We start from the raw sequence: 23,002 nt of genomic DNA on the forward strand, positions 1-23,002 counted from the left end.
AAAATAAATAAGTAATAAATGAATCGACAATAAATTGATTAATAAAAAATAAAAGGCTTTTTTTGCCAAAGCACTTGTTCACTATTGTGCCCAAATTTTAGCTTACCAGCTCAAAGGATGTCTGAGATATCGCCCGGACAAACAGACGGAGTGAAAACTGAGTACACCTTTTCGGCGTGCGTCATCACCGGGGGCGCTGAGATATGGAATAGTGAGGGGCAGTGTACAATAATAAGATGAACTATAAAATAAAATGGCAGTGTTCCTTTTCTAGGTTTTCTTTTATACTTGTGTATTTGGTTGAGCTAAAAAACACAAAAATTCACAATTTGTTTTCGACTTGATTTGTGCCTCCTTGCCAAAGCATAAACCTCCTTGTTTCCTATTGCAGACCATTGCATTGGAATTCAGAATGTAAATATTAATAATGATGATGTGCATTTTGGACCTGGAGGCACGTGCAGGGATCGAGGCGAAAATGGCTCAACAGGCCGAAGACACCGTCTTCTACCAGCAACGGATCCGAGAGCTGGAGAACATATATGAAGAGCTGCGTTCTGCACGAGCAGCTGAACAGCAGGCAGTAAAAGAGGAAGAACTTGCCCACCTGCAACAAAACAAGTGAGGAACAAGGCGAGGGATGGGGCATGAGTTGAGTTTGGGATAGAAAACCCCCAGCAGTGGATGATTGTTTTGGGGTTTTTTTTGGCTGAATGTGGGACTTATGCTTTAATTGGTGTAAATACAGTATATGTTTTGCTTTGAAAGTCATAAATATTGCTAAATGTGTGGAATACAGGACAGTTATGGAAGTATAAGATGTTCGCATGGAATGTGTGCTCACTCACGTAGAATCGTTAAGTTTGCCTGTAATAAGGAATTCACGTTTAGGTTAAATGGTCCTGTTTTAATACATCATGGTGAGGCAGTGTTGGAAGCTGCAGAGAAGTTATCTTGATTAAAGTGTCATGTGGTCTGTCATCCCTGTTATACACATATATATATATATATATATATATATATATATATATATATATATATATATATATATATATATATATATATACATTATAAATGGATTGTGTGTGTGTGTGTGTGTGTGTGTGTGTGTGTGTGTGTGTGTGTGTGTGTGTGTGTGTGTGTGTGTGTGTGTGTGTCATGTGTTTGTGGAGTTCTACTGGAGCTTTCTGATGTGTCATGTAATACACCAAAATGATAGTCATGATGTCCTCAGTTGATTAGGCTAATTAACTACAAAGAAACCAGAAGAATTCCCATGTTTTAAATGCACACCATGTTAAGGTGCACATAGCAGCTTAATTGGTCCTTCTAGTTTCATGGCATTCTATTTACAAAATAAATATAACTAGCTGAAACCCCGTCACAGACGGATTCCGTTCATTCAACCACCCTCACCAGCTCACACACACTCGAGGGACATGGACTGGACAGGGTGTGCTTGACCCCGCCTACTAATCCCCCGCCCCTGCCCCATTCAATTTGCTTACCCCGCCCAAAAATGTAATTACCCCAGCCCCGCCTCTTCACTCCCCCGCCCCCGTCTGTTGATTCCCTGCCCCACTTACCCCCGGGCCCCCACCCCCTGTCCACCCCTCACACCCAACTCCGCCTCATTCACCCCAGCCCCCGCCCCATTTCCCCCTGTCTCCCGCTTTCAATTTGCTTACCTCCGCCCAAAAATTTGCTTACCTTGCCCCCCGCCTCTTCACTCCTCGCCCCCATCTCAATGAAAAGTGTTTATTCTGCTTCAGTTGAAAGTTGACTATTGGCACTATGTGCGATGCACTCTTACTGGTACGAAGTTTCTTTCAGTCCAGGTCACAGTACCGAGAAAAACGTGACGCGACCGCTAGGAGGAGCACAAAATTGGTCCTTCAGTATTAATATATAGATTATAACAATGCAATAAAGCATATGTTGATTAATATTCAGAACATTAACAACAATAATCATAGCAGTATCATTTGGCAATAATAATAATAATAATAATAAGCGTATAATCCCCACCCTGGCCCAAACTCATCTGGGCTTGGTGAAAAGGCAAGCTATTGCTCAAGCAGTATGGCAGGCAAGTATGCTACAAGGCCTTGAAAACCAAAGAAAATTTGGTCCGAACAACGGGCACCCCTAGTATTATAAAAGGAGCCGTGTCTGTCTGTTTGTTTGTCATGTTATAACTTGAGAACGGATTTCAATGGAACCAACAATAGTGGATTCAGGGAACTCCCAGGAAGGTTTGTGATGCAAAAAAAAAAAAAAAAGGGAAGGAAGGTTTGCACATGCGAACACATGACAACTGCAAACGCTAACCTGCGATCTCTTCTCTTCTCTCGTCTCTCTCTCACACCCACTTCTCACCCGCTCCCCCCCCCTTATATTCCCATCAATGAAGCAACAGGTGGTATTTGATCCTATGGTATACACAAATCAAACCCCCTAACGTGATTTGGCAGAAAGGCACAGGCCAAGTCCCATGGAATTAAATGTTGCACAACCTGTTAGCAACAACCATTGTCTGCCACACAAATATATTGTCTCTGGTCAGCTGATCACCAGTTATAATCACCAGATGATCTGCCCTACTGATCACCAGTGCCACACGGATGCCATCCGAGTTTGGAGGTGATGTGTTGACATAATTCATGTGCAAGACATCACCCCAAGGCAATGTTCTGGGTCCAGTCCTATTCCTTTTCTTCATCAATGATCTCTCTGACTCTGGAAAATCCCCTTTATCGATTTGCTGATGACTCCATCCTCTGCCATGACAAGCCTCATCTATCTATAATTCCAGCAATCCCTGTGTGTGTCTGTCTGTCTGTCTGTCTGCGAACGCCGTTTCTTGACGACCACCGGTCTGATCTCATTGAAACTTGCCAGGAATATTGCCGGGGACCCGCGGATGTGCCTTTTCGAGGTTTGATATTGATCGGACGAGCGGTTCCCAAGTTACGGCCATTTATCTGTCGACCAATGACAAGACACGGTGCTATGACATCACGAATGACGTCACAATGAATGTTTATTTATTTTTATTATTATTATTTTTTTTACACGATCGACGGTCTGATCTGATTGAAACTTGCCAGGAATATTGCCGGGGCCCCGCGGATGTGCTTTGAAGGTTTGATATAAAACGGACGAGCGGTTCCCAAGTTACGGCCATTTATCTGTCGACCAATGACAAGACACGGTGCTATGACATCACGAATGACGTCACAATGAATGTTTATTTATTTATTTATTTATTTTTGCACGATCGACGGTCCGATCTGATTGAAACTTGCCAGGAATATTGCCGGGGCCCCGCGGATGTGCTTTGAAGGTTTGATATAAATCGGACAAGCGGTTCCCAAGTTACGGCCATTTATCTGTCGACCAATGACAGGACACGGTGCTATGACATCACGAATGACATCACAATGAATGTTTATTTATTTATTTATTATTTCTTTTCCACGATTTAAACTTGCCAGGAATATTGCTGGGGACCCGCGGATGTGCCTTTTCGAGGTGAGAGAGAGAGAGAGAGACAGAGACAGAGACAGAGACAGAGACAGAGACAGAGACAGAGACAGAGACAGAGACAGAGACAGAGACAGAGACAGAGACTGCACATACTGGCACTCACCTACGGGCACTCACCTACGGGCACGCACCTACGGGCCCGTACTAGTCCTTCAAATAGGCAGGCAGGCTGCAACCTCCCTACTCAGATCATGCACACGTGACAGTGTCCATTTCTGTGGATGTCATCAGGGAATCACTGAGATGCCACCTGTCTGGCAGTTTGATTGGGCAGATTTTTCTCTCCTGCATTCTGCCATCTCTTCCACTGACTTGTCCACTATCTTTTCAGACCTGGATAAAGATTGTCTCAAACTATTTTATAAATACAGTGCTCCCTCCCTCTTCCCTTCTTCTCCCCTTCCCTTTCATCCCTTTACACTTCCAGTTATTCTACTCCTGGTAGGATTCATGTGGTCATGAAATTGCCAGAACCTCATGAATCAACTTGCTCTTTCCTCCATTAAAACCAACCCCACAAAGGAGGACTTTCAATGTATTCATGAAACTCACAACCATTGTATTTTTGTCTTCCAATGTGCTGGAACTCAACCCCCATGAGGTCTGAACCCGTACATCTCTCACTATCCACAGAAAGTTGGTGACATTTGGTTGTCTTTCTCTGGAACATATTCTTCATTGGATTCCCTCATTCTCAAAGAATAGATTCACAATGGGTACTGTTCATGCCAAGGCTGATTACTTTAACTATATTTTTGCAAAAAGACTACTATGTATTTTGTTGCGTTTGCAAGAAATCAGATCCATACCACAGGTCGAGTACAATAACAGGCTTTACTCAATCACTGCGATGGTCTCTCTCCAACTCCTTTCTCCACTCCTCATGAGCACCTCTTCATATCCAAGATCACATGAGCATTTACATCATCAATGTAATAAGAGGACACAACACCTTTAAACCTTCTCTTCGCATCACCATCCTACACTTCCTCACAAAATATATCCCACAAAATGTGCACTTTCCTCCTGTTAAGGTGGAGAAATTCCTTGCCATTCTTGACTCCTTCAGTTCTCTCATCATCAAAAAGTGTCGATCTATCCTGTCGACTCCTCTTTCTCCTTTGTTTCCAAGGTCGTTCTCTGAGGGGCACATGAATGCATCATGAAAAATTGCCAATGTGACCCCAATTCATAAGAATGGTGTCAAAGCTGATACTCTCAACTATGCGCAAGCCAGCCTTCTTCATATCCAAAGCAAAGTAGCACAATCACTAATTGCAGGAGAGATATCTAATTGCAACTGAAGATATCTCTTTAACTCTGATCTCTAATCATCATTTTGGCTTCCATCCAGGTCATTTCACCAAAGAAGTGGTGCTTAATTCTTATACATCAACAATGGATGGATGGCTCCAATCATCAAGAGGGGAGGGCTACATCGATGGACATCTCCCACACATTTCATTTTGTCTAGCACCCCAAATGGCCAAATTAGCAGGTAATTTGAATCCATGGTTCCCTTCTAAACTCCCTTTCAGATTTCCTGTGCACCCTGAGCAGCAGGTTGCTTTGGATGAAGTTCTCTCCCATGCTCTTCAGAGGCCGGTGTCCCTCCGATCTCCAGAAACTAATCAACCGTTTATATACCTAGAACATGTATTTCAATGCAGGACAGAGCATTCTTATTTTTTCCTTCCATGAGAACTGGCTGACCAACCACCATTCCTCACACCATTTCATTTCTGTGGTTAGCCTCAAGGAGAAATATGGTCTTTGAAGCTCCTGGGCCTCACTATCAACAATAACCTCTTTTGGGAAATGAGATGATCACTTCTCAAAGCTAGCTGCCACCTCAGAAATCCTCACAAGACCAAGTCTTTCCTCTGCACTGTTGCTGTTTCTTCTCTTCTTGCCCTCCTTTGGGACATTAAGTCTAAAACCCTCCCAGCCATTGGAATCTCACATCAGGAAGCTGAGGCGAAGGATCTGTTTCTCGATCACTGTCGGTAGGTTGGTGGAATTGTAGTGTTTTTTTAACGCCTTTATTCTGGTCTTGGTCATTCCTGCCCTGTCACCTCTCTGAACAACCTCTACATCTCCAGGTCACTCGTATTCTGTCAGAAATCCCTTACTTGTTACCCTTCTCCAAGTGGAACCTTAACAGTCACCTCCATCACCCTTACTAAGTCTAAACATAACTCTCACCTTAATTCATTCACTCCTCTCTCTTACCTGTGGAAATGTTTTTTTCTGAGTCTGTCTTGAGCTCTTCCTGCCAGGATTTCAAGTCTGCTGTCGACTGCCACCTCGTGGTCTTTCCCACTTTTACCTTTGAATTTTGCTACATGTTCGGAACCTGTTCTCACCTTGCATCTCACCATAAATATATAAGGTTGGAAACGATAGGAACCTGTAGTTTCTAACCTTATGTATTTATGGTAAGATATAAGGTATCTCACAGTTATGTCAGGTCAGTCTTTTGGGACTGCCACTGCAAACATGTAACCCAGTGCTACCTGACGCATGATCGGGTTGTTGGCGACTAAACCGACAACTCTCACTGGCTCTGCTAGTAGGGATGGTGACTGGAACACTCCACCAGAACCGAAAACACCTGACAAAGGGCAGATGAGCTCCCTCCGGGAGCCAAAAGCCATCCAATACGGAGATGGCATCTCCTAAAGAAAAAATACCCAATTGGGGTGGGAAAATTAATTTTTCCACCTGGCCAAGTTACCCCCTCATGCTCAGCCTGGCTGGGTGAGTTTTCCTGGTGGTGGTTTCAGGATTTGTTGGAGACTGAAAAGCTATGAAGTTATTGGCCTCATGATGGTTACCTTTTGCCTGCGGGCTGGCGGCAGCACTGCCTGGCCCTGTGCAGAGGTTTAATTGTTTCAGGACTACGTGAAGGTTTTGCCAGTTTTTCATCTTCTTTTTCTCTGTAGCATTTCACATTTAGTGGTTCTCAGCCTTCTTTACGGTGAATTTCAACTATAAATATTTTTTCAAAGTTGCGATTTCAAAACCTATTCTGTACTGCATTACAACCACCTCAAGCGTTGTCAGTACGAGCAGTTAAGGGAAAGAGAAATATGATATTACATTATGCAAGAGTATGAACAGGATGAAAAATAATAGTAAAATGGAAGTGTTGGTATTTAATTCCCTTTTTCATGCCCCCATCTAGCTTTCACATGAACCCAAATCATTTTCTGTCATTAGTATATTTCATGGGCTGACAAGATGGCCTAGATGTGCACACACTCACCTCAAAACTCTCTAACCTGGGTTAGAAATTAGAATCCCAACCCAGTTATAAACAATGTGTGTGCCATCCCTCAGCTGGACGTAAACGGGCCTCCCGTCTGCCAGCGTTCGTTGGTGGACATTAAAGATCCCATAGTGTCCTTCCCGAGGAGTAGGCAAGCTATCTCTGGAATAGTGAATAAATTACAAATTCCTGCCCTCACCGGTGGCACAGCCACGCCCTCAACCAGTGATACTACCCCACAGTCTTGTGCTGCATATGAATGAATAAGTAGTAGTATATTTCATTGGACCCTCATCAGAGGATATACATGCAGACAAGGCTCAGCAAGACGTGTGTAGCTGTAAGGAGTATTAACAAACCAGCTAGTGACTCACAATGGGGAATGACTGTTTATACCTTGTGCTGCTCACACATAGTCTGCTTAACACAGGCCATATGTCAGACCTTTAAGTAATCAATTCTGATCATGTGGTAGCCACATAGCTATCGGATAGTTATATGGCTACCACACTAGGCGAAACAAATCTGCCCAATTAAACTGCCAGACGCTGTTTATATTTGACGCGTAATGCTCGAGCATCGCCTCGAGCGTGCATACCAAGCTCTGAACCAGTGAGAGAGCATTTTCTCTCAAGGCATCGATGTGAAATGATTAGAATTCATTGTACAATCGAACAAATTCCAAAGCTGCTAAAATTACCCAGTGCAACAGCCTCAAGTCTCAGCACTTCTCACCACTTCAACATTCCTCAGTGGTTTCAGGATGTGTTTGGACATTGAAAAGCCATGGAGTTATTGAGTTCATGGTGGTTATCTTTTGCCTGCAGGCTCATGGCAGCACTGCTTGATCCCACATCCCAATATGCACTTTATAGTGGCCTTTGGTGACCTCAAAATGGACATCAAGGCCAACTTGTTATAGCTTAAAACCTTGCCCAGATTCTGAAGTGCCTCCACCGCAAAATTTGTGACCTCTAGGTGCTACAGTCTGATCGTGCAGGAATAACGCACAAACACACAAACACTTGAAAATATTTATATAGATGTGTGTGTATACTTATCATTCATAAAACTTTTTGTGGCTTTTGTGAATTAAATTGTACAGCAAACTATCAGGTCTTGTGCAAAATCAAACAGAATTGGATGCACATTGTAAAAGTGGTGAAGGCAGGTCCAATAATGGAACAAATTCAACATGAGACAATGAAAGAGCGCCATCAACGGCTCCTTTTGGACCGATGACATTACATTGGTGCAGATGTTCCAGGTTCTCCTTTTACTTTTCCTATCTTTTCATAAACTTCTCATTTCTTACAGAATTATGGCAGAAGAGATGTCACGGCGAAAGGAGTTGGAGCAACAAAGGGATGTGCGAGTGTTGAGTCACAGCAGCCCAAACAATGATGGGCGGATACAGCGTATGCACATTGTGAGTGAGCGGTTGCAGGAGCTACAACAGGAGAAGCTTCAAGTCAAAGAGAACTACCAGGTGATGGGAAGACGGTGCTTCAAGAAATGATCATAATTTTGAGAATTTGCTCAAAATAATTGGTTGTTATTGTTTTGAGTAAGACTCAACATTGCCTTCAATGCACATTCGATGAAGCAGGTTGAGGAAGAATTAAGCTGATTTGTCCATCACACACTAAATTTTGATTCTCATTTCAAAAAGCACTGATCTTTTCACTGATTCTAAACAAAGATCACATTTATTTTAAATTATCATCTTCAACAAACCTCTCCTTCTTTTGTCTTCCCAGTTCTCAAATTTACTCTCAACTGAATGTGTATTGAATTCCCAATTGTGAATCGATAAAGCGGTGTGTGTGTGTGCGTGTGCGTGTGCGTGTGTGTGCGTGTGCGTGTGCGTGTGTGTGCGTGTATAGATAGTGGACATAAAAATGGAAACACCAATGTAAAGTCACTTAATAGGGCATTGGACCACCACGTGCAGCCAGTATGGCCTGTATTCGCTGTGGCATAGAGACCACCAGCATCTGGAATTCTGCAGGAGGGATGCGGCGCCATTTTTCCCTGAGAAAGTCAATCATCTCGTATCTGTTTGATGGAGGTGGAAAATGTTGTCTCAGGTGTCATTTCAGAATATCCCAAAAGTGCTCGATTAGGTTCAGATCTGGTGACAGAGAAGGCCATGACAGACAGGGATAACATCAGTGTCATGCTCATAAAATCAATGGGCAACCACACGTGCTCTGGGGATGGGGGAATTGGGGGTGGGGTGGGATCTCCTCTTGCATCCATGGTAGGCATAAATGTAGGTAACCAGGCCTGTGCAGGATTTTTATATATGACCCAAAGCATGCTGGGATGTTATTCGTTTCATTAACACATGGGCTACACCTTTGTGGAAGCCATTGGTTGGTGTCCCTCATTTACCCAGGTGTTTCCATTTATTTTTTTGTCCACTACTTGTGTGTGTATGGCCTGGTGTTGGCTTAGTGGTTCGGGTTGTGGGCTTGGGATCTTAGGGTCCTGAGTTCAAGCCCCGTCTCTACTAAATTAACATCAGGTGGGGTTGATTGAGCTTGTCATCCTTCCGAGGTTGATGAAATGAGTACCAGTGACCTGGCAGTAAGGGCATTGCATCAGTGGTGCCCCCAGTAACAGTGGCGATGCACCGTTGATCATAGCCAGTTGAAAGCAGTGGTGGGTGGAATCGATTCCAAAGTACTCGATTCTCAATTCCAACCCTGGAATCAAAAGGCATCAAGTGGTGAACCAGAATTGATGTCGATTCCAAGTACTTCCTACTTCTAAGAAATAAGCATTTCTTTATGGCGGGGAGGGGGGGGGGAATTCGTACCTGTTGGGCATGTTCAGATTTCATAGCCTGGTCATGTATTTACTATTAATTGAAAAGGAATACACCCCTGCAGCATCCTATATATATATATATATATATATATATATATATATATATATATATATATATATATATATATATATATATATATATATATATATATATATATATATATATTGGTCATGTATGTTTGTTTGTCCTCTTATAACTCGAGAACTACGCATCCCAGGGCAAAACGAAAGGCATATTCAGAATCACCACGTCTCAGAGGTACGAAAGCACACCTAAGATGTTGAAAAAAACCGAAAATAAAATTCATCTCTTTTTTTTTTTTTGGCCGTTTCTATTTTTCTGCCGCAATTGATTGATTTTCCGCGTCCCGACTTTTTTATTCACAACCTGATCAAAATAAGACAAAGACAGACCAGTGGATGGACAGACCAGTGGATGGACAGACCAGTGAACGTTTACAAAGTTTCTGATCAAAATTTGACTTTCTGATTTTAGATACCCCGAAAAAGGAAGAGCTCCATTGGTCCCAAGGTAGCTGCAGCTAAGCGAAAACACACTAAGAGACAACAGAAGACTGAAGAGGAGGAAGATGCCAGGCTAAATGAACAGGCACAGTGGCAGTGGCAACAGCAGCAGCGACAAAATGAGACTGAAGAGGAGCAATCAGCCAGGCGAAATGAACAGGTTCATCGGCAACAACAGCGGCGAGCAAATGAGACTGCGGAAGAGTGTGATGCAAGACTTGAAGCAATGCGTCACCGCACTGCAGAAGCACGAGCACTGGCCCGGGCACAAGAGCCCAACAATGCCAACAGGGTGGCATTCACGTATGACCCGGCTGACCCAACAACTCATGCAGACATCGGCTGAATGGACCAAGTCTGCACCCACTGCTCTGCTTACAAGTTCAAGGGAGAGACCAAGGGTGTGTGCTGCAGCGATGGCAAGGTCGTCGTTGAGCCCTCTCCTGCCCTTCCTCCCTTGCTGAAGGAACTTCTCTCAGGTGAAGGTCCCCTCAGAAAGCACTTCCTTGACAACATTAGGACGTATAATGGCAGCTTTGTGATGACGAGCTTCGGGCACAAGGAAGTTGAAGTCCAGGGCTGGAACCCGAGCTTCCGGATCCAAGGTCAAGTGTTCCACCACATTGGCAGCTTGTTCCCACCTGAAGAGGGCCAGCCAAAGTTCCTACAGGTCTACTTCCTGGACTCACACGCCAAGGAGCTGGCTGCCAGGAACTACAGCGGCCTCAAACCACACATCCTTGAGATGCTCACAAAGTGGTTTCACGAGAATAACCATCTGGTCCATGAGCTCAATACTGCAAGTGATGTATTGCAGAAGGAGGCAACTCTGAAGATTGCCAGATCTTTATCAGAGAGAACAAGCGACCACAAGGAGAGCACACATGCCGCTACAATGCCCAATCTACACCAGAAGTCGCCATCCTAATGGACAATGAGCCAACAGAACCCAGAGACATTGTCCTCAGACTTCTCGATGGGGCACTTAAAAGGATCAGTGAGCTGCATGCATCTTATGATGCACTCCAGTATCCCATAGTGTTCCCATATGGAACAGATGGCTACAGCATCCATCTGGTGGCCAGGACTGCCACTGGACAGGATGGACGAAAACTCACACAGCTGCAGTACTACAGCTACCACATCATGGTGAGAGAGGGCAACCACATACTGCAGATGCGAAGACTCTTTCAGCAGTTTCTGGTCGATGTCTACTGCAAGATTGAGACAGAGCGACTGGGCTTTATCCGCCAAGAGCAAAATAACTTGCTTGCTGATAACTATGACAACCTCCGTGACAGCCTCATGGCCAGCAATGGTGACCCTCGCAATGTTGGACAAAGGGTGGTCCTTCCAGCAACATACACCGGTAGGCCGAGGTGGATGCATGAGAAACAGTGATGCCATGGCCTATATGCGTCGCATGGGAAGGCCTGACTTCATCATGATGACCACGAATCCCAAATGGACCGATGTCCAGGAAAACCTCCTGCCAGGACAAGAGCCTCACAATCATCCAGACATCATTGCCCATGTCTTTCGCCAAAAGAACATGAAGCTCATGGAGCTACTAAAGAAGGGAGCTTTTGGGAAGATGAGAGCCTTCTTGCACATCATTTGAGTACCAGAAGCGTGGTCTTCCTCCTGCCCACATCCTCCTTTGGGTTGCTCCAGAGGACAAGGTCAAGACCGAAGACATTAACCTGGTCATCAGTGCTGAGATTCCCGACAAGGAGCAAGATCCATTGCTGCACAAGATGGTCATGGCATTCATGATCCATGGTCCATGCGGAAACCTCAACCAGAACAGCCCTTGTATGAAGGACCACAAGTGCTCAAAGGATTTCCCAAAGCCATTCCTGCAGATCACTGAGCAAGGAAATGACAGATACCCCAAGTATCGCTGTCTCAAGCCAGAAGATGGTGGTCACCCCGGTGAGATAAAGATACGTCAGCAGGGAAAATGGGTGGTACAGGTAGTCACCAACCAGTGGGTGGTACCCGACAACCCATTCCTCCTCCATCAATTCAATTGCCACATCAACGTTGAGATCTGCTCCAGCATGAACAGCATCAAGTATATCACAAAGTATGTCACCAAGGGGACCGATCAGGCAATGTTTGAACTGCAGCGAGCCAATGAGGAGGCTGGAAACCATCAAGTGGATGAGGTAGCTCAGTTCCAGAATGCACGCTATGTCGGCAGCAGCGAGGCACTCTGGAGGATCCTGGAGCACCCAATTTCCGAGCATCTCCCTCCAGTCATTGGCCTAGCCGCCTAACTCGAGATTGGCCAGCGAGTCTACTTCAATGTGGACAATGCTGTCGAGAGGGCACAGTGACCACCGCCAGCCACTACACTGACTGCCTTCTTCGACCTCTGCAGTCATAACGATTTTGCCAAGATGCTCAAATACCATGAGGTGCCCGAGTACTACACGTGGGACAAGTCGAGCAAGAAGTGGGCCCGCCGCAAGCGAGAAGAGGTGATCGAACGTCCACATGCAATCTGGAAGGCTCCGGCAATTGGCCGCATCTTCACCATCAGTCCAAGGCAAGATGACTGTTACGACGTTCAACTTCTCCTGACTGGTCTGTGGCCCCTCCTCCTTCACTGCTCTGAGAACCGTGGATGGCCAGGAATTGTCCTTCCATGATATGAAGCCTGTCTCGCAAGGGGACTCATGGAAAATGACCAGCACCTTGCTATGGAGGAGGCAGGCATCAGCCAATCTGGCCCAAACCTCAGGAGTGTCATGGCAGTCATCCTCACCACCTGTTTCCCGAGCAATCCACACACACTCTGGGATCAGTTCTGTGACCTCCTCTCTGAAGACTACCTGTTCCAGCACCGTCACAATGTTGGCAATCCTGATGCTGACTACGACGAGGAGGTCTATAACCTTGCACTTTGCTCCCTCAAGGACAAGGTGATCATGATGGGTGGCCGTCATCTCAGTTTGTATGACCTACCTACACCAGAGAGGGGCACAGAAGATAGGCTCTCGACAGAGTACTTCAGGGAAGTGGACTACAACCAAGAGCAGTTGGCTGTCCAGGCTGATGACCTCCAACAGCACTTGACAAATGACCAGTGTCAGGTCTACAATGCAGTCCTTGAACTGGTGCAGCAAGGTAGCATCATCAATGGCAACAGGAGCAGCAACATCATCTTCCCCGATGCACCGGGAGGCACAGGCACAAGCTTCGTCATCAACACGATACTGAAAAAGATTCACTCAGGAGGCAAGATTGTTCTTGCTGCTGCGTCCAGTGGAATTGCCGCAACCCTGCTCCAGGGAGGATGAATGCTGCACAGCACCTTTAAGATCCCACTCGACACGCACCTCAAAGAGCAGCCAACATGCAACATCAAGCGTGGAACAGCATTGGCCAAGGTCATCAAGGATGCTGCTGCCATCATTGTGGATGAGGTCCCGATGACTCACAAGTCAGCCTACAAAGCTATAGACGGCACACTGCAGGACATCACAGGAGTCCAGCAACCCATGGGAGGCATCCCCACACTGCTCTGTGGAGACTTCTGGCAAATCCTTCCAGTGGTCAAGAGAGGCACCAGATCCAACATTGTCAACGTCAGCCTGAAGACGTCCCACCTGTGGCGCCATGTGACTGTCAAGCACCTGACCACCAATATACGAGCTCACCTGTCTGGCGATGAAGGGGCCACCAACTTCTCCAAGCTGCTCCTGGAAATTGGCAATGGACAGATCCCATTTGCGGCTGAACCAGACACAATCACAATTCCTCCTGGGTGGGGCAAGGTCATCTCCACACTGGAGGAGCTCAAGGATGAAGTCTACCCTTGCTTGACCACAAATGGAGTCAGGTCTGAGTGGCTGACTGAGCATACAATTCTCTCTCCGCTGAACACCAATGTCAACCAGCTCAACAACTGGCTCATGGGAGAGTTCCCCAGCAATGAGAGGATCTACAAGTCTGTGGACAGTGCCATCTGCGACAAGGAGGCAGTCACTTACCCTGTTGAGCTGCTCAATTCTCTCGAGCTGTCAGGGATGCCACCACACCTCTTCAAGCTGAAACTCGGTGCGTCCATCATGATCCTGCGAAACATGGAGCCACCCAAGACCACCAATGGCACACGCTGCATCATAACCCGCCTGCATGCCAATGTCATTGAGGCCACCATCTCCTGTTGACCATACAAAGGAGAAGTCGTCCTTCTGCTGAGGTTCCCGCTCATTCCATCAGACTCCAAGCTGCCCTTCCAGTTTCCCCGACTCCAGTTTCCCTGCAAGTCATGCTTTGCAATGACGATCAACAAGGCTCAAGGTCAGACGTACAAGGCATCGGTGTCGACCTCTCTGTCCCATGCTTCTCCCATGGCCTCTCAGACCGGCAGCGCAGTGAAGCTCAGCATCCTGGCACCCAACAGTCAGACACGCAATGTGGTCTACCCCGAGGCACTGGAACACTGATGACGAACACTGACAATGACAAGGAAATGTGAAATGTGAAATGTGTCCAAATTAAATGTGATGTATATTAAGCACCACAGTTTACCCCTTTCTTATTCCCATTTTTCCCCTGGGCAACGCCGGGTACTCCAGCTTGTTTGCAATATATCAGCAAAAGCAAGTTACTTGCTTCCGAGAGTGTATCAAGAAACCAGGGCAAAGCTTGCCAGGATGATCGATGCTGCAACTTCCATTGCCCTTATAACAGACATCTGGACATCTTGTCAAACTCAGGCATATATCACTATCATAGCCCATTTCCTTGACAGTGATTGGAATGTGCATGCTCTTGTTCTTGCCACATTACATATGACCCAAGAGCACACAGCAGACAACATATCAAAGGAACTCTTAAAAGTAGCCGAGGATTGCAATATTACCAGAAGCATATGTCAGAGTGACAGACAATGCTGCAAATATGGTAGCTGCTGTTGCTCTCCTCAAATGGCATAATCTCCCTTGTTATGCTCGTACTATGAACTTAATTGTACACAATGAAGGGAGGCAAAAATCTCCAGCTAAAAGTCAGAATTCTGGAAAGTCACTTTCACCACAGCGTTAAAGCCGTGAACAGATTGATTGAGATCCAAAGTCAAAACTCGATGGCTTCAACAAAGTTGATCCAGGATGTCGAAACTCGATGGAATTCCACATATTACATGTTCAAACGCATCATCGAACAACATATCCCTGTTTCAACACTTGGTCTCCTTGGTAACATGTATCTGGCCTTGAGTGATGAAGATGTGGAAATTTTGAAGGATGCAATTAAAGTTCTGGAGCCTTTTGAGGCAGCAACGGTGGAAATGCCAGCAGAAAAGCACACAACTCTATCAAAGATCATGCCCTTGACAAAGACAATGCATGAAATGATGTTCCACAATCGGTCGAACAAGAACTCGTTCGTTGTGGACCTTCAGACGAAAATGAGGAGACGTTTCACTTCACTGGAGGACCGTTTTATAATTGTCGCAGTCACACTGCTTGACCCCAGATTCAAGCGGCATGGTGGGTTCTCAGGTGCCGATGCCATTGATAAGACAAAGGACAGACTAATCAATGAAATGGCACAGACAGAAGAAACACATCTCAGTGAAAAACCTCACTTTGAACAGATCCACCAACAACAAAAGATGATTCCTCATGAACCTCAACCAGACTCTTTTCTGCTCTTTCCAATTAAAAACAAAGATTGGTGATTCAAAGAAAATACTCCCACCCCCACACCGTCACTTCTCAGCATCAGTCATATGTAAGACTTCCCACCCCCACCCCAAACCCTCAAAAAAGAAAACGAAAAAAGTACTCGATTCCTATCGATTACGAGAAAAAAAAAGGACTCGGAATCGTACTCAATTCCATTAATTCCTTGAAAAAAGTACTCGGAATCGAATTGATTCAAAAATTCCAGGAATCGCCCGTCACTAGTTGAAAGCATGCAATCATACCACCACACTAAGTGGAAGTATCAAAAAACAAAAATAAATAAAACGTGTGTGTGTGTGTGTGTGTGTGTGTGTGTGTGTGTGTGTGTGTGTGTGTGTGTGTGTGTGTGTGTGTGTGTGTGTGTGTGTGTGTGTGTGTGTGTGTGTGTGTGTGTGTCAAATGGGAAAGCACCTGGATTAGACTCAATTTCACCTGACATATACAGGTATGGTGGTGCAGCACTCTCTTTACACTGAGTGGAATTGTGTTCAATTAATGTGGTGTCACGTACCATAACCGCAACATTTATATTGTCCATATATACAAGAAGAAACATGATCGCTCTGTTATCGACAATCGTCGAGTTATCTCGCTATTAGCAATTGCTGACAAAGTATTATCAACAATAATCCTCAACCGATGCACAAACCACGTTTCAGACAAGGTACTGCCTAAAAGTCAACGTGGCTTCCGGAGAGGAAGAGCAACGACAGACATGATTTTTGCAGTGAGACAACTCCAAGAGAAGTCACGATGACAGCATGTTGATGTCCTCTTTGTATTTGTTGATCTGACAAAGGCATTTGACTCAGTAAACATAGAAGGCCGTTATAAAACCGGAAATGCCAAAGCCCTCAAAAATGTATTAGTATGATCAAACAATTTCATGATGAAATACTGGCTCGTGTTACAGGAGGTGGCAATGTCTCAGAACCCTTCAGTGTGTCAAATGGAGTGAAACAGTGATCTGTGCTTGCACCTGCACTTTTTATCACACTATTTGCAGAAATGCTGGTTGACACTTTTGTTGAATGCCATCTCAGGGTCTTTCAGGACAGATGCTTATCTCTGATTCATAACAGATGGTAAACTTTTTAACTTGAAGCAGCTGCAAGCTAAATCAATGGTTTCAGACAAAAGAATGCGTTACTCTTTGCTGATGATCGTGAGCTGGGCCATAAACAAAATACGTGATGCTTCGGTAGGTGGAGGGACATGTTTCCAGGAGCGTCACGGGGGAGAAGGGGGCGAGGGAGATGAGGGTGTCAGAGCCACAATCACGTGACACTATCTTCAGATTCATGGGCACAGCCATCTTGGATTACACTTCACTATAACAGGACATGTCCATTTATAACAACCTTGCTTTCAGTTGAATTCCTCCAGAGGTGATGTTTCAATCATTAATTTGAAGCAATGAGATGACATTCCCGAAAAAAAGAGAGCAGGAAGTTAAATTGGAGGTTTGTAGAATTTGGAGGTTGCTGAAGAGCAACACTATCTCATTGAAGGAGTTGTCTTGGAATGCTTCCCCTCAATAAGAGGCATCTGTCTTAGAATGCTTCCCCTCAATAAGGGGCATCTGCTTTGGAACCATCTGCCTTAGAATGCATGCTAAAAAGCAGACACTGCACGTGAAAAGACTGCCTAAACTCAATATTTGCTTCGAAATCTTGTGTCCCAAACCCATCGCTTTCTATACCGACCTTACCCAGTCGCACCCAGCTGTTCATGGAATCTGTGTCCTTTTCTCCTGACAAGGTGGAGAGCTTGCTGTCAAACCTCGACTGATTCTGCAACCGGTCCAGACGGCATCAGCCCACGTGTCCTAAAAACCTGCTCTTGCTCACACTCTTTGTTCGATTCATCCTCTCATTTGCTCAAGGTCATCTGCCGTCTACCTGAAAATCAGCTAACATTACCGCTCCACATAAAAAACATGCAGAAACAGATCCCTGCAACTACAATCCAATCAGCCTTCTCCCAATCATCAGCAAGGTTATGGAATTCATCATTGCTTCAGACATTAAATCATTCCTCTTCTCCAATGGCTTGATTGCCGATCATCAATTTGGATTCAGACCAGGTCACTCTAACCTGGAGATGCTACATCTGCTATACCAACAATGGATGGAGATCCTCAATGCCAGAACTGAAATCAGAGCAGTCTCGCTCGACATATTGCATGCTTTCGATATGGTCTTGCACCCCGCCCTGCTCACAAAACTCTTCCCATGGTATCCAAGGACATCTCCACTCATGGCTTGCAGACTTCCTCTCCTGTCGCAGTCAACGTGGAGCCCTTCATGAAGTTCTCTCATCCCCTCTTCCTGTCCAGGCTGGAGTTCCTCGAGCCAGTGTTCTGGGCCCTGTTCTTTTTCTGTTTTTCATCAATGATCTCTCTGATTCTGGAAAATCCTCTTTATCTCTTTGCTGATGAGTCCACTCTCTGCTGGACCATCTGTCACCCCTCAGATTAGCAAGCAGCAGCCTTTTCACTCTTCACAGATCTAGATAAAATCAACAAGCTGGTCCAATACGTGGAACACGTCTTTTAATCTTGAGAAATCTCACACTCTCACTATGTCTCTCTGAGAAGACCATCTACAGCCCCCCCCCCCACCTCCCATCTACTTTCTAAACAATCCTCTTGAATAAGTCCTTTCATTCAAGCTTCTGGGTCTCACTAGCTGCCATGGTCTTTCCTGGGAAAGCCACATTTCCAAGATGGCCTCCAAAGCCAGTCGCCGACTGGGCATCCTCCATCATGCAAAGTCCTTCCTTGGCACACCTGAGCTCCTGACCACATGCAAAGCTTTCGTCTGCAGCGCGATGAAGTACTGCTCTCCCCTCTCGGCTGGTGCTCCCGCCTCTCACCTTTCTCAGCTTCACACTGTGGAAACCAAGGCATTTAGGATCATTGATACCTCGTGCGATGCGGCTGAGTCTTTGGGTCTCTCACTGCAGGCAGGTCAGTGGTCTTTCTGTCTTCTCCCATCTCGTCTCCCCCCCTGCTCTGACTGAGATATGTCCCCCCTACCCCCCCCCCCCCACACACACACACACACAAATATTTCCATAGGGCGTTCAAGGTCCGCCAGCAATTCCCTTCTGGTAAAACAGCCAAAATCATGAATCACTGCTCACTTTTACTCTTTCATTCCTCTTATTTTTCCTACCTTTGGAACAAACTCCCACACTCTTCAATCCCACTCTTCCCTCCAGGTCTTCAAAACAGCTGTTCACCACCATCTCTTATCTTCCCCCATCCAAAACCACGATCTTTTCTACCCCCGCTAATCCACCCCAAACCCACTTCCTTCAAATTCCCTGCTTTCCTTCTTGAAAGTCCCTATCGTGTAAGGACCTGAATGCTTCCCCTTAATAAGGGGCATCTGTCTGAGAATGCTTCTCCTCAATAAGGGGAATCTGCCTTCGAATGCTTCCCCTCAATTAGGAGCATCTGCCTGAGAACGCTTCCCCTCTCATGAGGAGAAGCATTCTAAGGCGGATGTCACAGATTTAAAAATCAAAATAAAACCAATGTCACCCACAGGGTGACCCATATCTTGCCAAAAGGTGACCACGTGTGACTTCTTTAAGGTCACACTGAGGTGAACAGAGCTGCTATCCACCAGGAGCGACTCCTTGAGGAATATCTGCCTACGAGAGATTCCGATGAGAATCGTTCTACAGAGTAACCATGAAAAATATGTGTTTGCCTCATAACGTCACCAAATGACGTCATAATGTCTCAAGCTTGACATATCTAGAAAGCACTCATCGAGGTGTTCAATTTGAGGTACTACACGATATGGTTCCTAAAACTTGAAAATTTGACCTTGGGGTCAAATATGTTTGACCTCAGGTGCTAACCATGAAGGTCAAGGCCAATCGCCACCAAAAACTAATCAGCTGAGCGCCAGACCATATACTACATTCCAATAAAGTTTGGAGACGATTTGATTAAAATTACTCAAAAAATAAGGGTTTTGTCGACTCCCCTGATTTGCGACAGTGACCTTGACCTTTGACCTTGACCTTCAAAATTTTATGCGCTGAAAGGGACCTCTATAGGCCTCTGATATGCGAAGTTACAAAAATTTCCAATGATAACTGTGCTCTGCAGAGTGATTTATACGTGATTACAAACAAACAAAAAAAACAAAAAAAAAACATGAAGGTCAAGGCCAATCGCCACCAAAAATTAATCAGCTGAGCACCAGACCATGAACTATATTCCCATGAAGTTTGAAGACGATCCGATCAAAATTACTCAAAAAATAAGGGTTTCGTCGACTCCTCTGATTTGCGACAGTGACCTTGACCTTTGACCTTGACCTTCAAAATTGTGTGCGCTGAAAGGGACCGCTATAGGCCTCTGATATGCGAAGTTACAAAAATTTCCAATGATAACTGTGCTCTGCAGAATTTTTTATACGTGATTACAGACAAAAAAAAATAAATAAATAAACATACAAGCTGACTAACATATCTTGCAAAAACTTCGTTTTGGCAAGACAAATAGACGATTCCATTAAAATTACTCAAAAAATAAGGGTTTCGTCGACTCCCCTGATTTGCGACAGTGACCTTGACCTTTGACCTTGACCTTCAAAATTTTATGCGCTGAAAGGGACCTCTATAGGCCTCTGATATGCGAAGTTACAAAAATTTCCAATGATAACTGTGCTCTGCAGAGTGATTTATACGTGATTACAAACAAAAAAAAACAAAAAAAAAAAACATGAAGGTCAAGGCCAATCGCCACCAAAAATTAATCAGCTGAGCGCCAGACCATGAACTATATTCCCATGAAGTTTGAAGACGATCCGATCAAAATTACTCAAAAAATAAGGGTTTCGTCGACTCCTCTGATTTGCGACAGTGACCTTGACCTTCAAAATTTTGTGCAATGAAAGGGACCTCTATAGGCCTCTGATATGCGAAGTTACAAAAATTTCCAATGATAACTGTGCTCTGCAGAATTTTTTATACGTGATTACAGACAAAATAAATAAATAAATAAATAAACATACAAGCTGACTAACATATCTTGCAAAAACTTCGTTTTGGCAAGATAAATAGATAAACAAAAATTGCACAATGGAGGCTGATGGAACTTTTAAAAAGGCACCATTGCTCTCATTCACAGTCACATATTTTTTGGTGTGGAGGTCAGGTAAAGCATCACCAAACGTCACAGCAAAGAGGGAGGGTGTCAGAAAATGGGCAAAAAGTCACGTATTTTGTGTACAGCCTCACTTGTTGCTCACTCTTAATAAGATATGCAGATTATGATGGACCACTTTCATGTGCTGCTTCTATGAAATTTGGCCTCACCCTCAACCTCAAGAAAACTAAAGTCTTGTACCAACCTGCTTCGTGGAAGCCATACAATCAACCAATCATCATTGGAAATCGAGCTTTGCAGGTAGTGGATATAAATCCACCTATCTCGGAAGTACTCCATCAAAGGATGTTAAAATTGATGATGAAATATAATCTACAATTTCGAAAGCAAGTGCATCATTTGGAAAGCTGTGAAATTGACCTGAGAACAAGAGAGGAGTCAGCCTCTCCACTAAACTGATTGTTTACAAAGCAACTGTATTAGCAGTGATTCTCTGTGTTTGCAAAACCTGTACAACGTATACCTACCACTTAAAGCTCAAACGTTAATTTTCATCACACTTGTTGAGAAAAATAATGAACATAAAAGAGCTTCAAGATAAAACCCCCGATACAGAAGTTCTCCAGAGAGCAAATTTCCCAAACATCAAAGCATGTATTGTCAAAGCTCGGCTGAGATTGTCCGGTCACCTAGTTTGTATCTCCGATGAAGGCCTACCCCCAAAAAACTGTTCTACTTTGTACTCATTAAGGGGAAGTGTTCTCAAAGAGGACAAATCACACTGCCTAAAATTACCATCCAAGTCCTGAAATATTGATATTAGCAACTGGGAATCTGCAACAACATATATAAAATGTTAGCATGAAATAATACACCAAGACACTGAAAAAAGTGGAGTGCGACAAATGAAAAAAGCTCAAGATAACTACGCACAGTGGAAAGCGAGAAAATGAATAAAGACTCCAGGTTCATCCACTGATCACATTTGTGTGACCACTGAAAATAAACTTGTGGTCAATAGTGATGGAGGCCAACTGATTCCACCACCGATATAATTTAACATGAAATTTAAAAAACACCGAATTGATGCTGTGTTTGTTGTACTTCCTTCAAATAAATTGTCATTGGAGCCCTGTATAAATATCTAACTGCCCATGCTCCGTGTGTTGGAACAGCGTGCAAGGCAACATCTGGAGAGAGCCCAGGGAAACACACAGAGCTGGAAACAGCGAGTTTCTGAGAAAGAGCGGCAGATTGGATTATTACGTCCCATTCAGCCTGGTAATGGACTCTGCCTCATCTCTTGATTCATGCTATTTGTCTTGATGAATATTACATCTTTAACATTTGTTAAATTTGCCACAATGAAGGTAACATAAAGGTGATATGTAGTTGATAATCATCAGTATGCAAATTGGTGAGTGTTTGAGGTTATGCAACTCTATTAGGGAATTCAATTCATTGCCTTGTAAATGGAACATTTGCTGGAAGATAAATATTGGAAGGACTCAAAGAAAATTGTGTCGAGACAGGAGAAAGGGGGGACAAGGGAAGGAAGGTGAACAGGAAAATCACATGGGGAATTTGAATTTTTGACTGCATACAGCCTGTGGAGGAATGAAGAACTGAAAACGCAGAGGGGACAATGAGACATAAGGCAATGCATTGAATATATATATATATATATATATATATATATATATATATATATATATATATATATATATATATATATATATATATATATATATATATATATATATATATATATATATATATATATATATATATACACATACATATACACACATATATATATATATATATATATATATATATATATTCACATACATATATATATAGATATACATACATATATATAGATATACACATACATATATATAGATATACATATATATATATATATATATATATACATATATATACATATATATAGATATACACATACATATATATAGATAT

General features: G+C 44.1%; 1 protein-coding gene across 2 annotated transcripts in view; it reads left to right on the forward strand.

The window, feature by feature from the left end:
* Positions 1–23,002, forward strand: part of LOC147032753 (differentially expressed in FDCP 6-like) — a 213,829-nt gene that overhangs the window by 98,208 nt on the left and 92,619 nt on the right. For both annotated transcript variants that reach the window (XM_085870623.1, XM_085870624.1), the window contains exons 10-12: positions 455–621; positions 8,138–8,309; positions 22,195–22,300. In XM_085870623.1, coding sequence (XP_085726749.1) covers positions 455–621; positions 8,138–8,309; positions 22,195–22,300 — 445 coding nt within the window. The remainder of the gene's footprint in view (positions 1–454; positions 622–8,137; positions 8,310–22,194; positions 22,301–23,002) is intronic.

This window comes from Eptatretus burgeri, chromosome 2 (assembly GCF_056783735.1).
Source record: "Eptatretus burgeri isolate ZD-2024b chromosome 2, Ebu_testis_v1, whole genome shotgun sequence".
Lineage (NCBI taxonomy): Eukaryota > Metazoa > Chordata > Myxini > Myxiniformes > Myxinidae > Eptatretus > Eptatretus burgeri.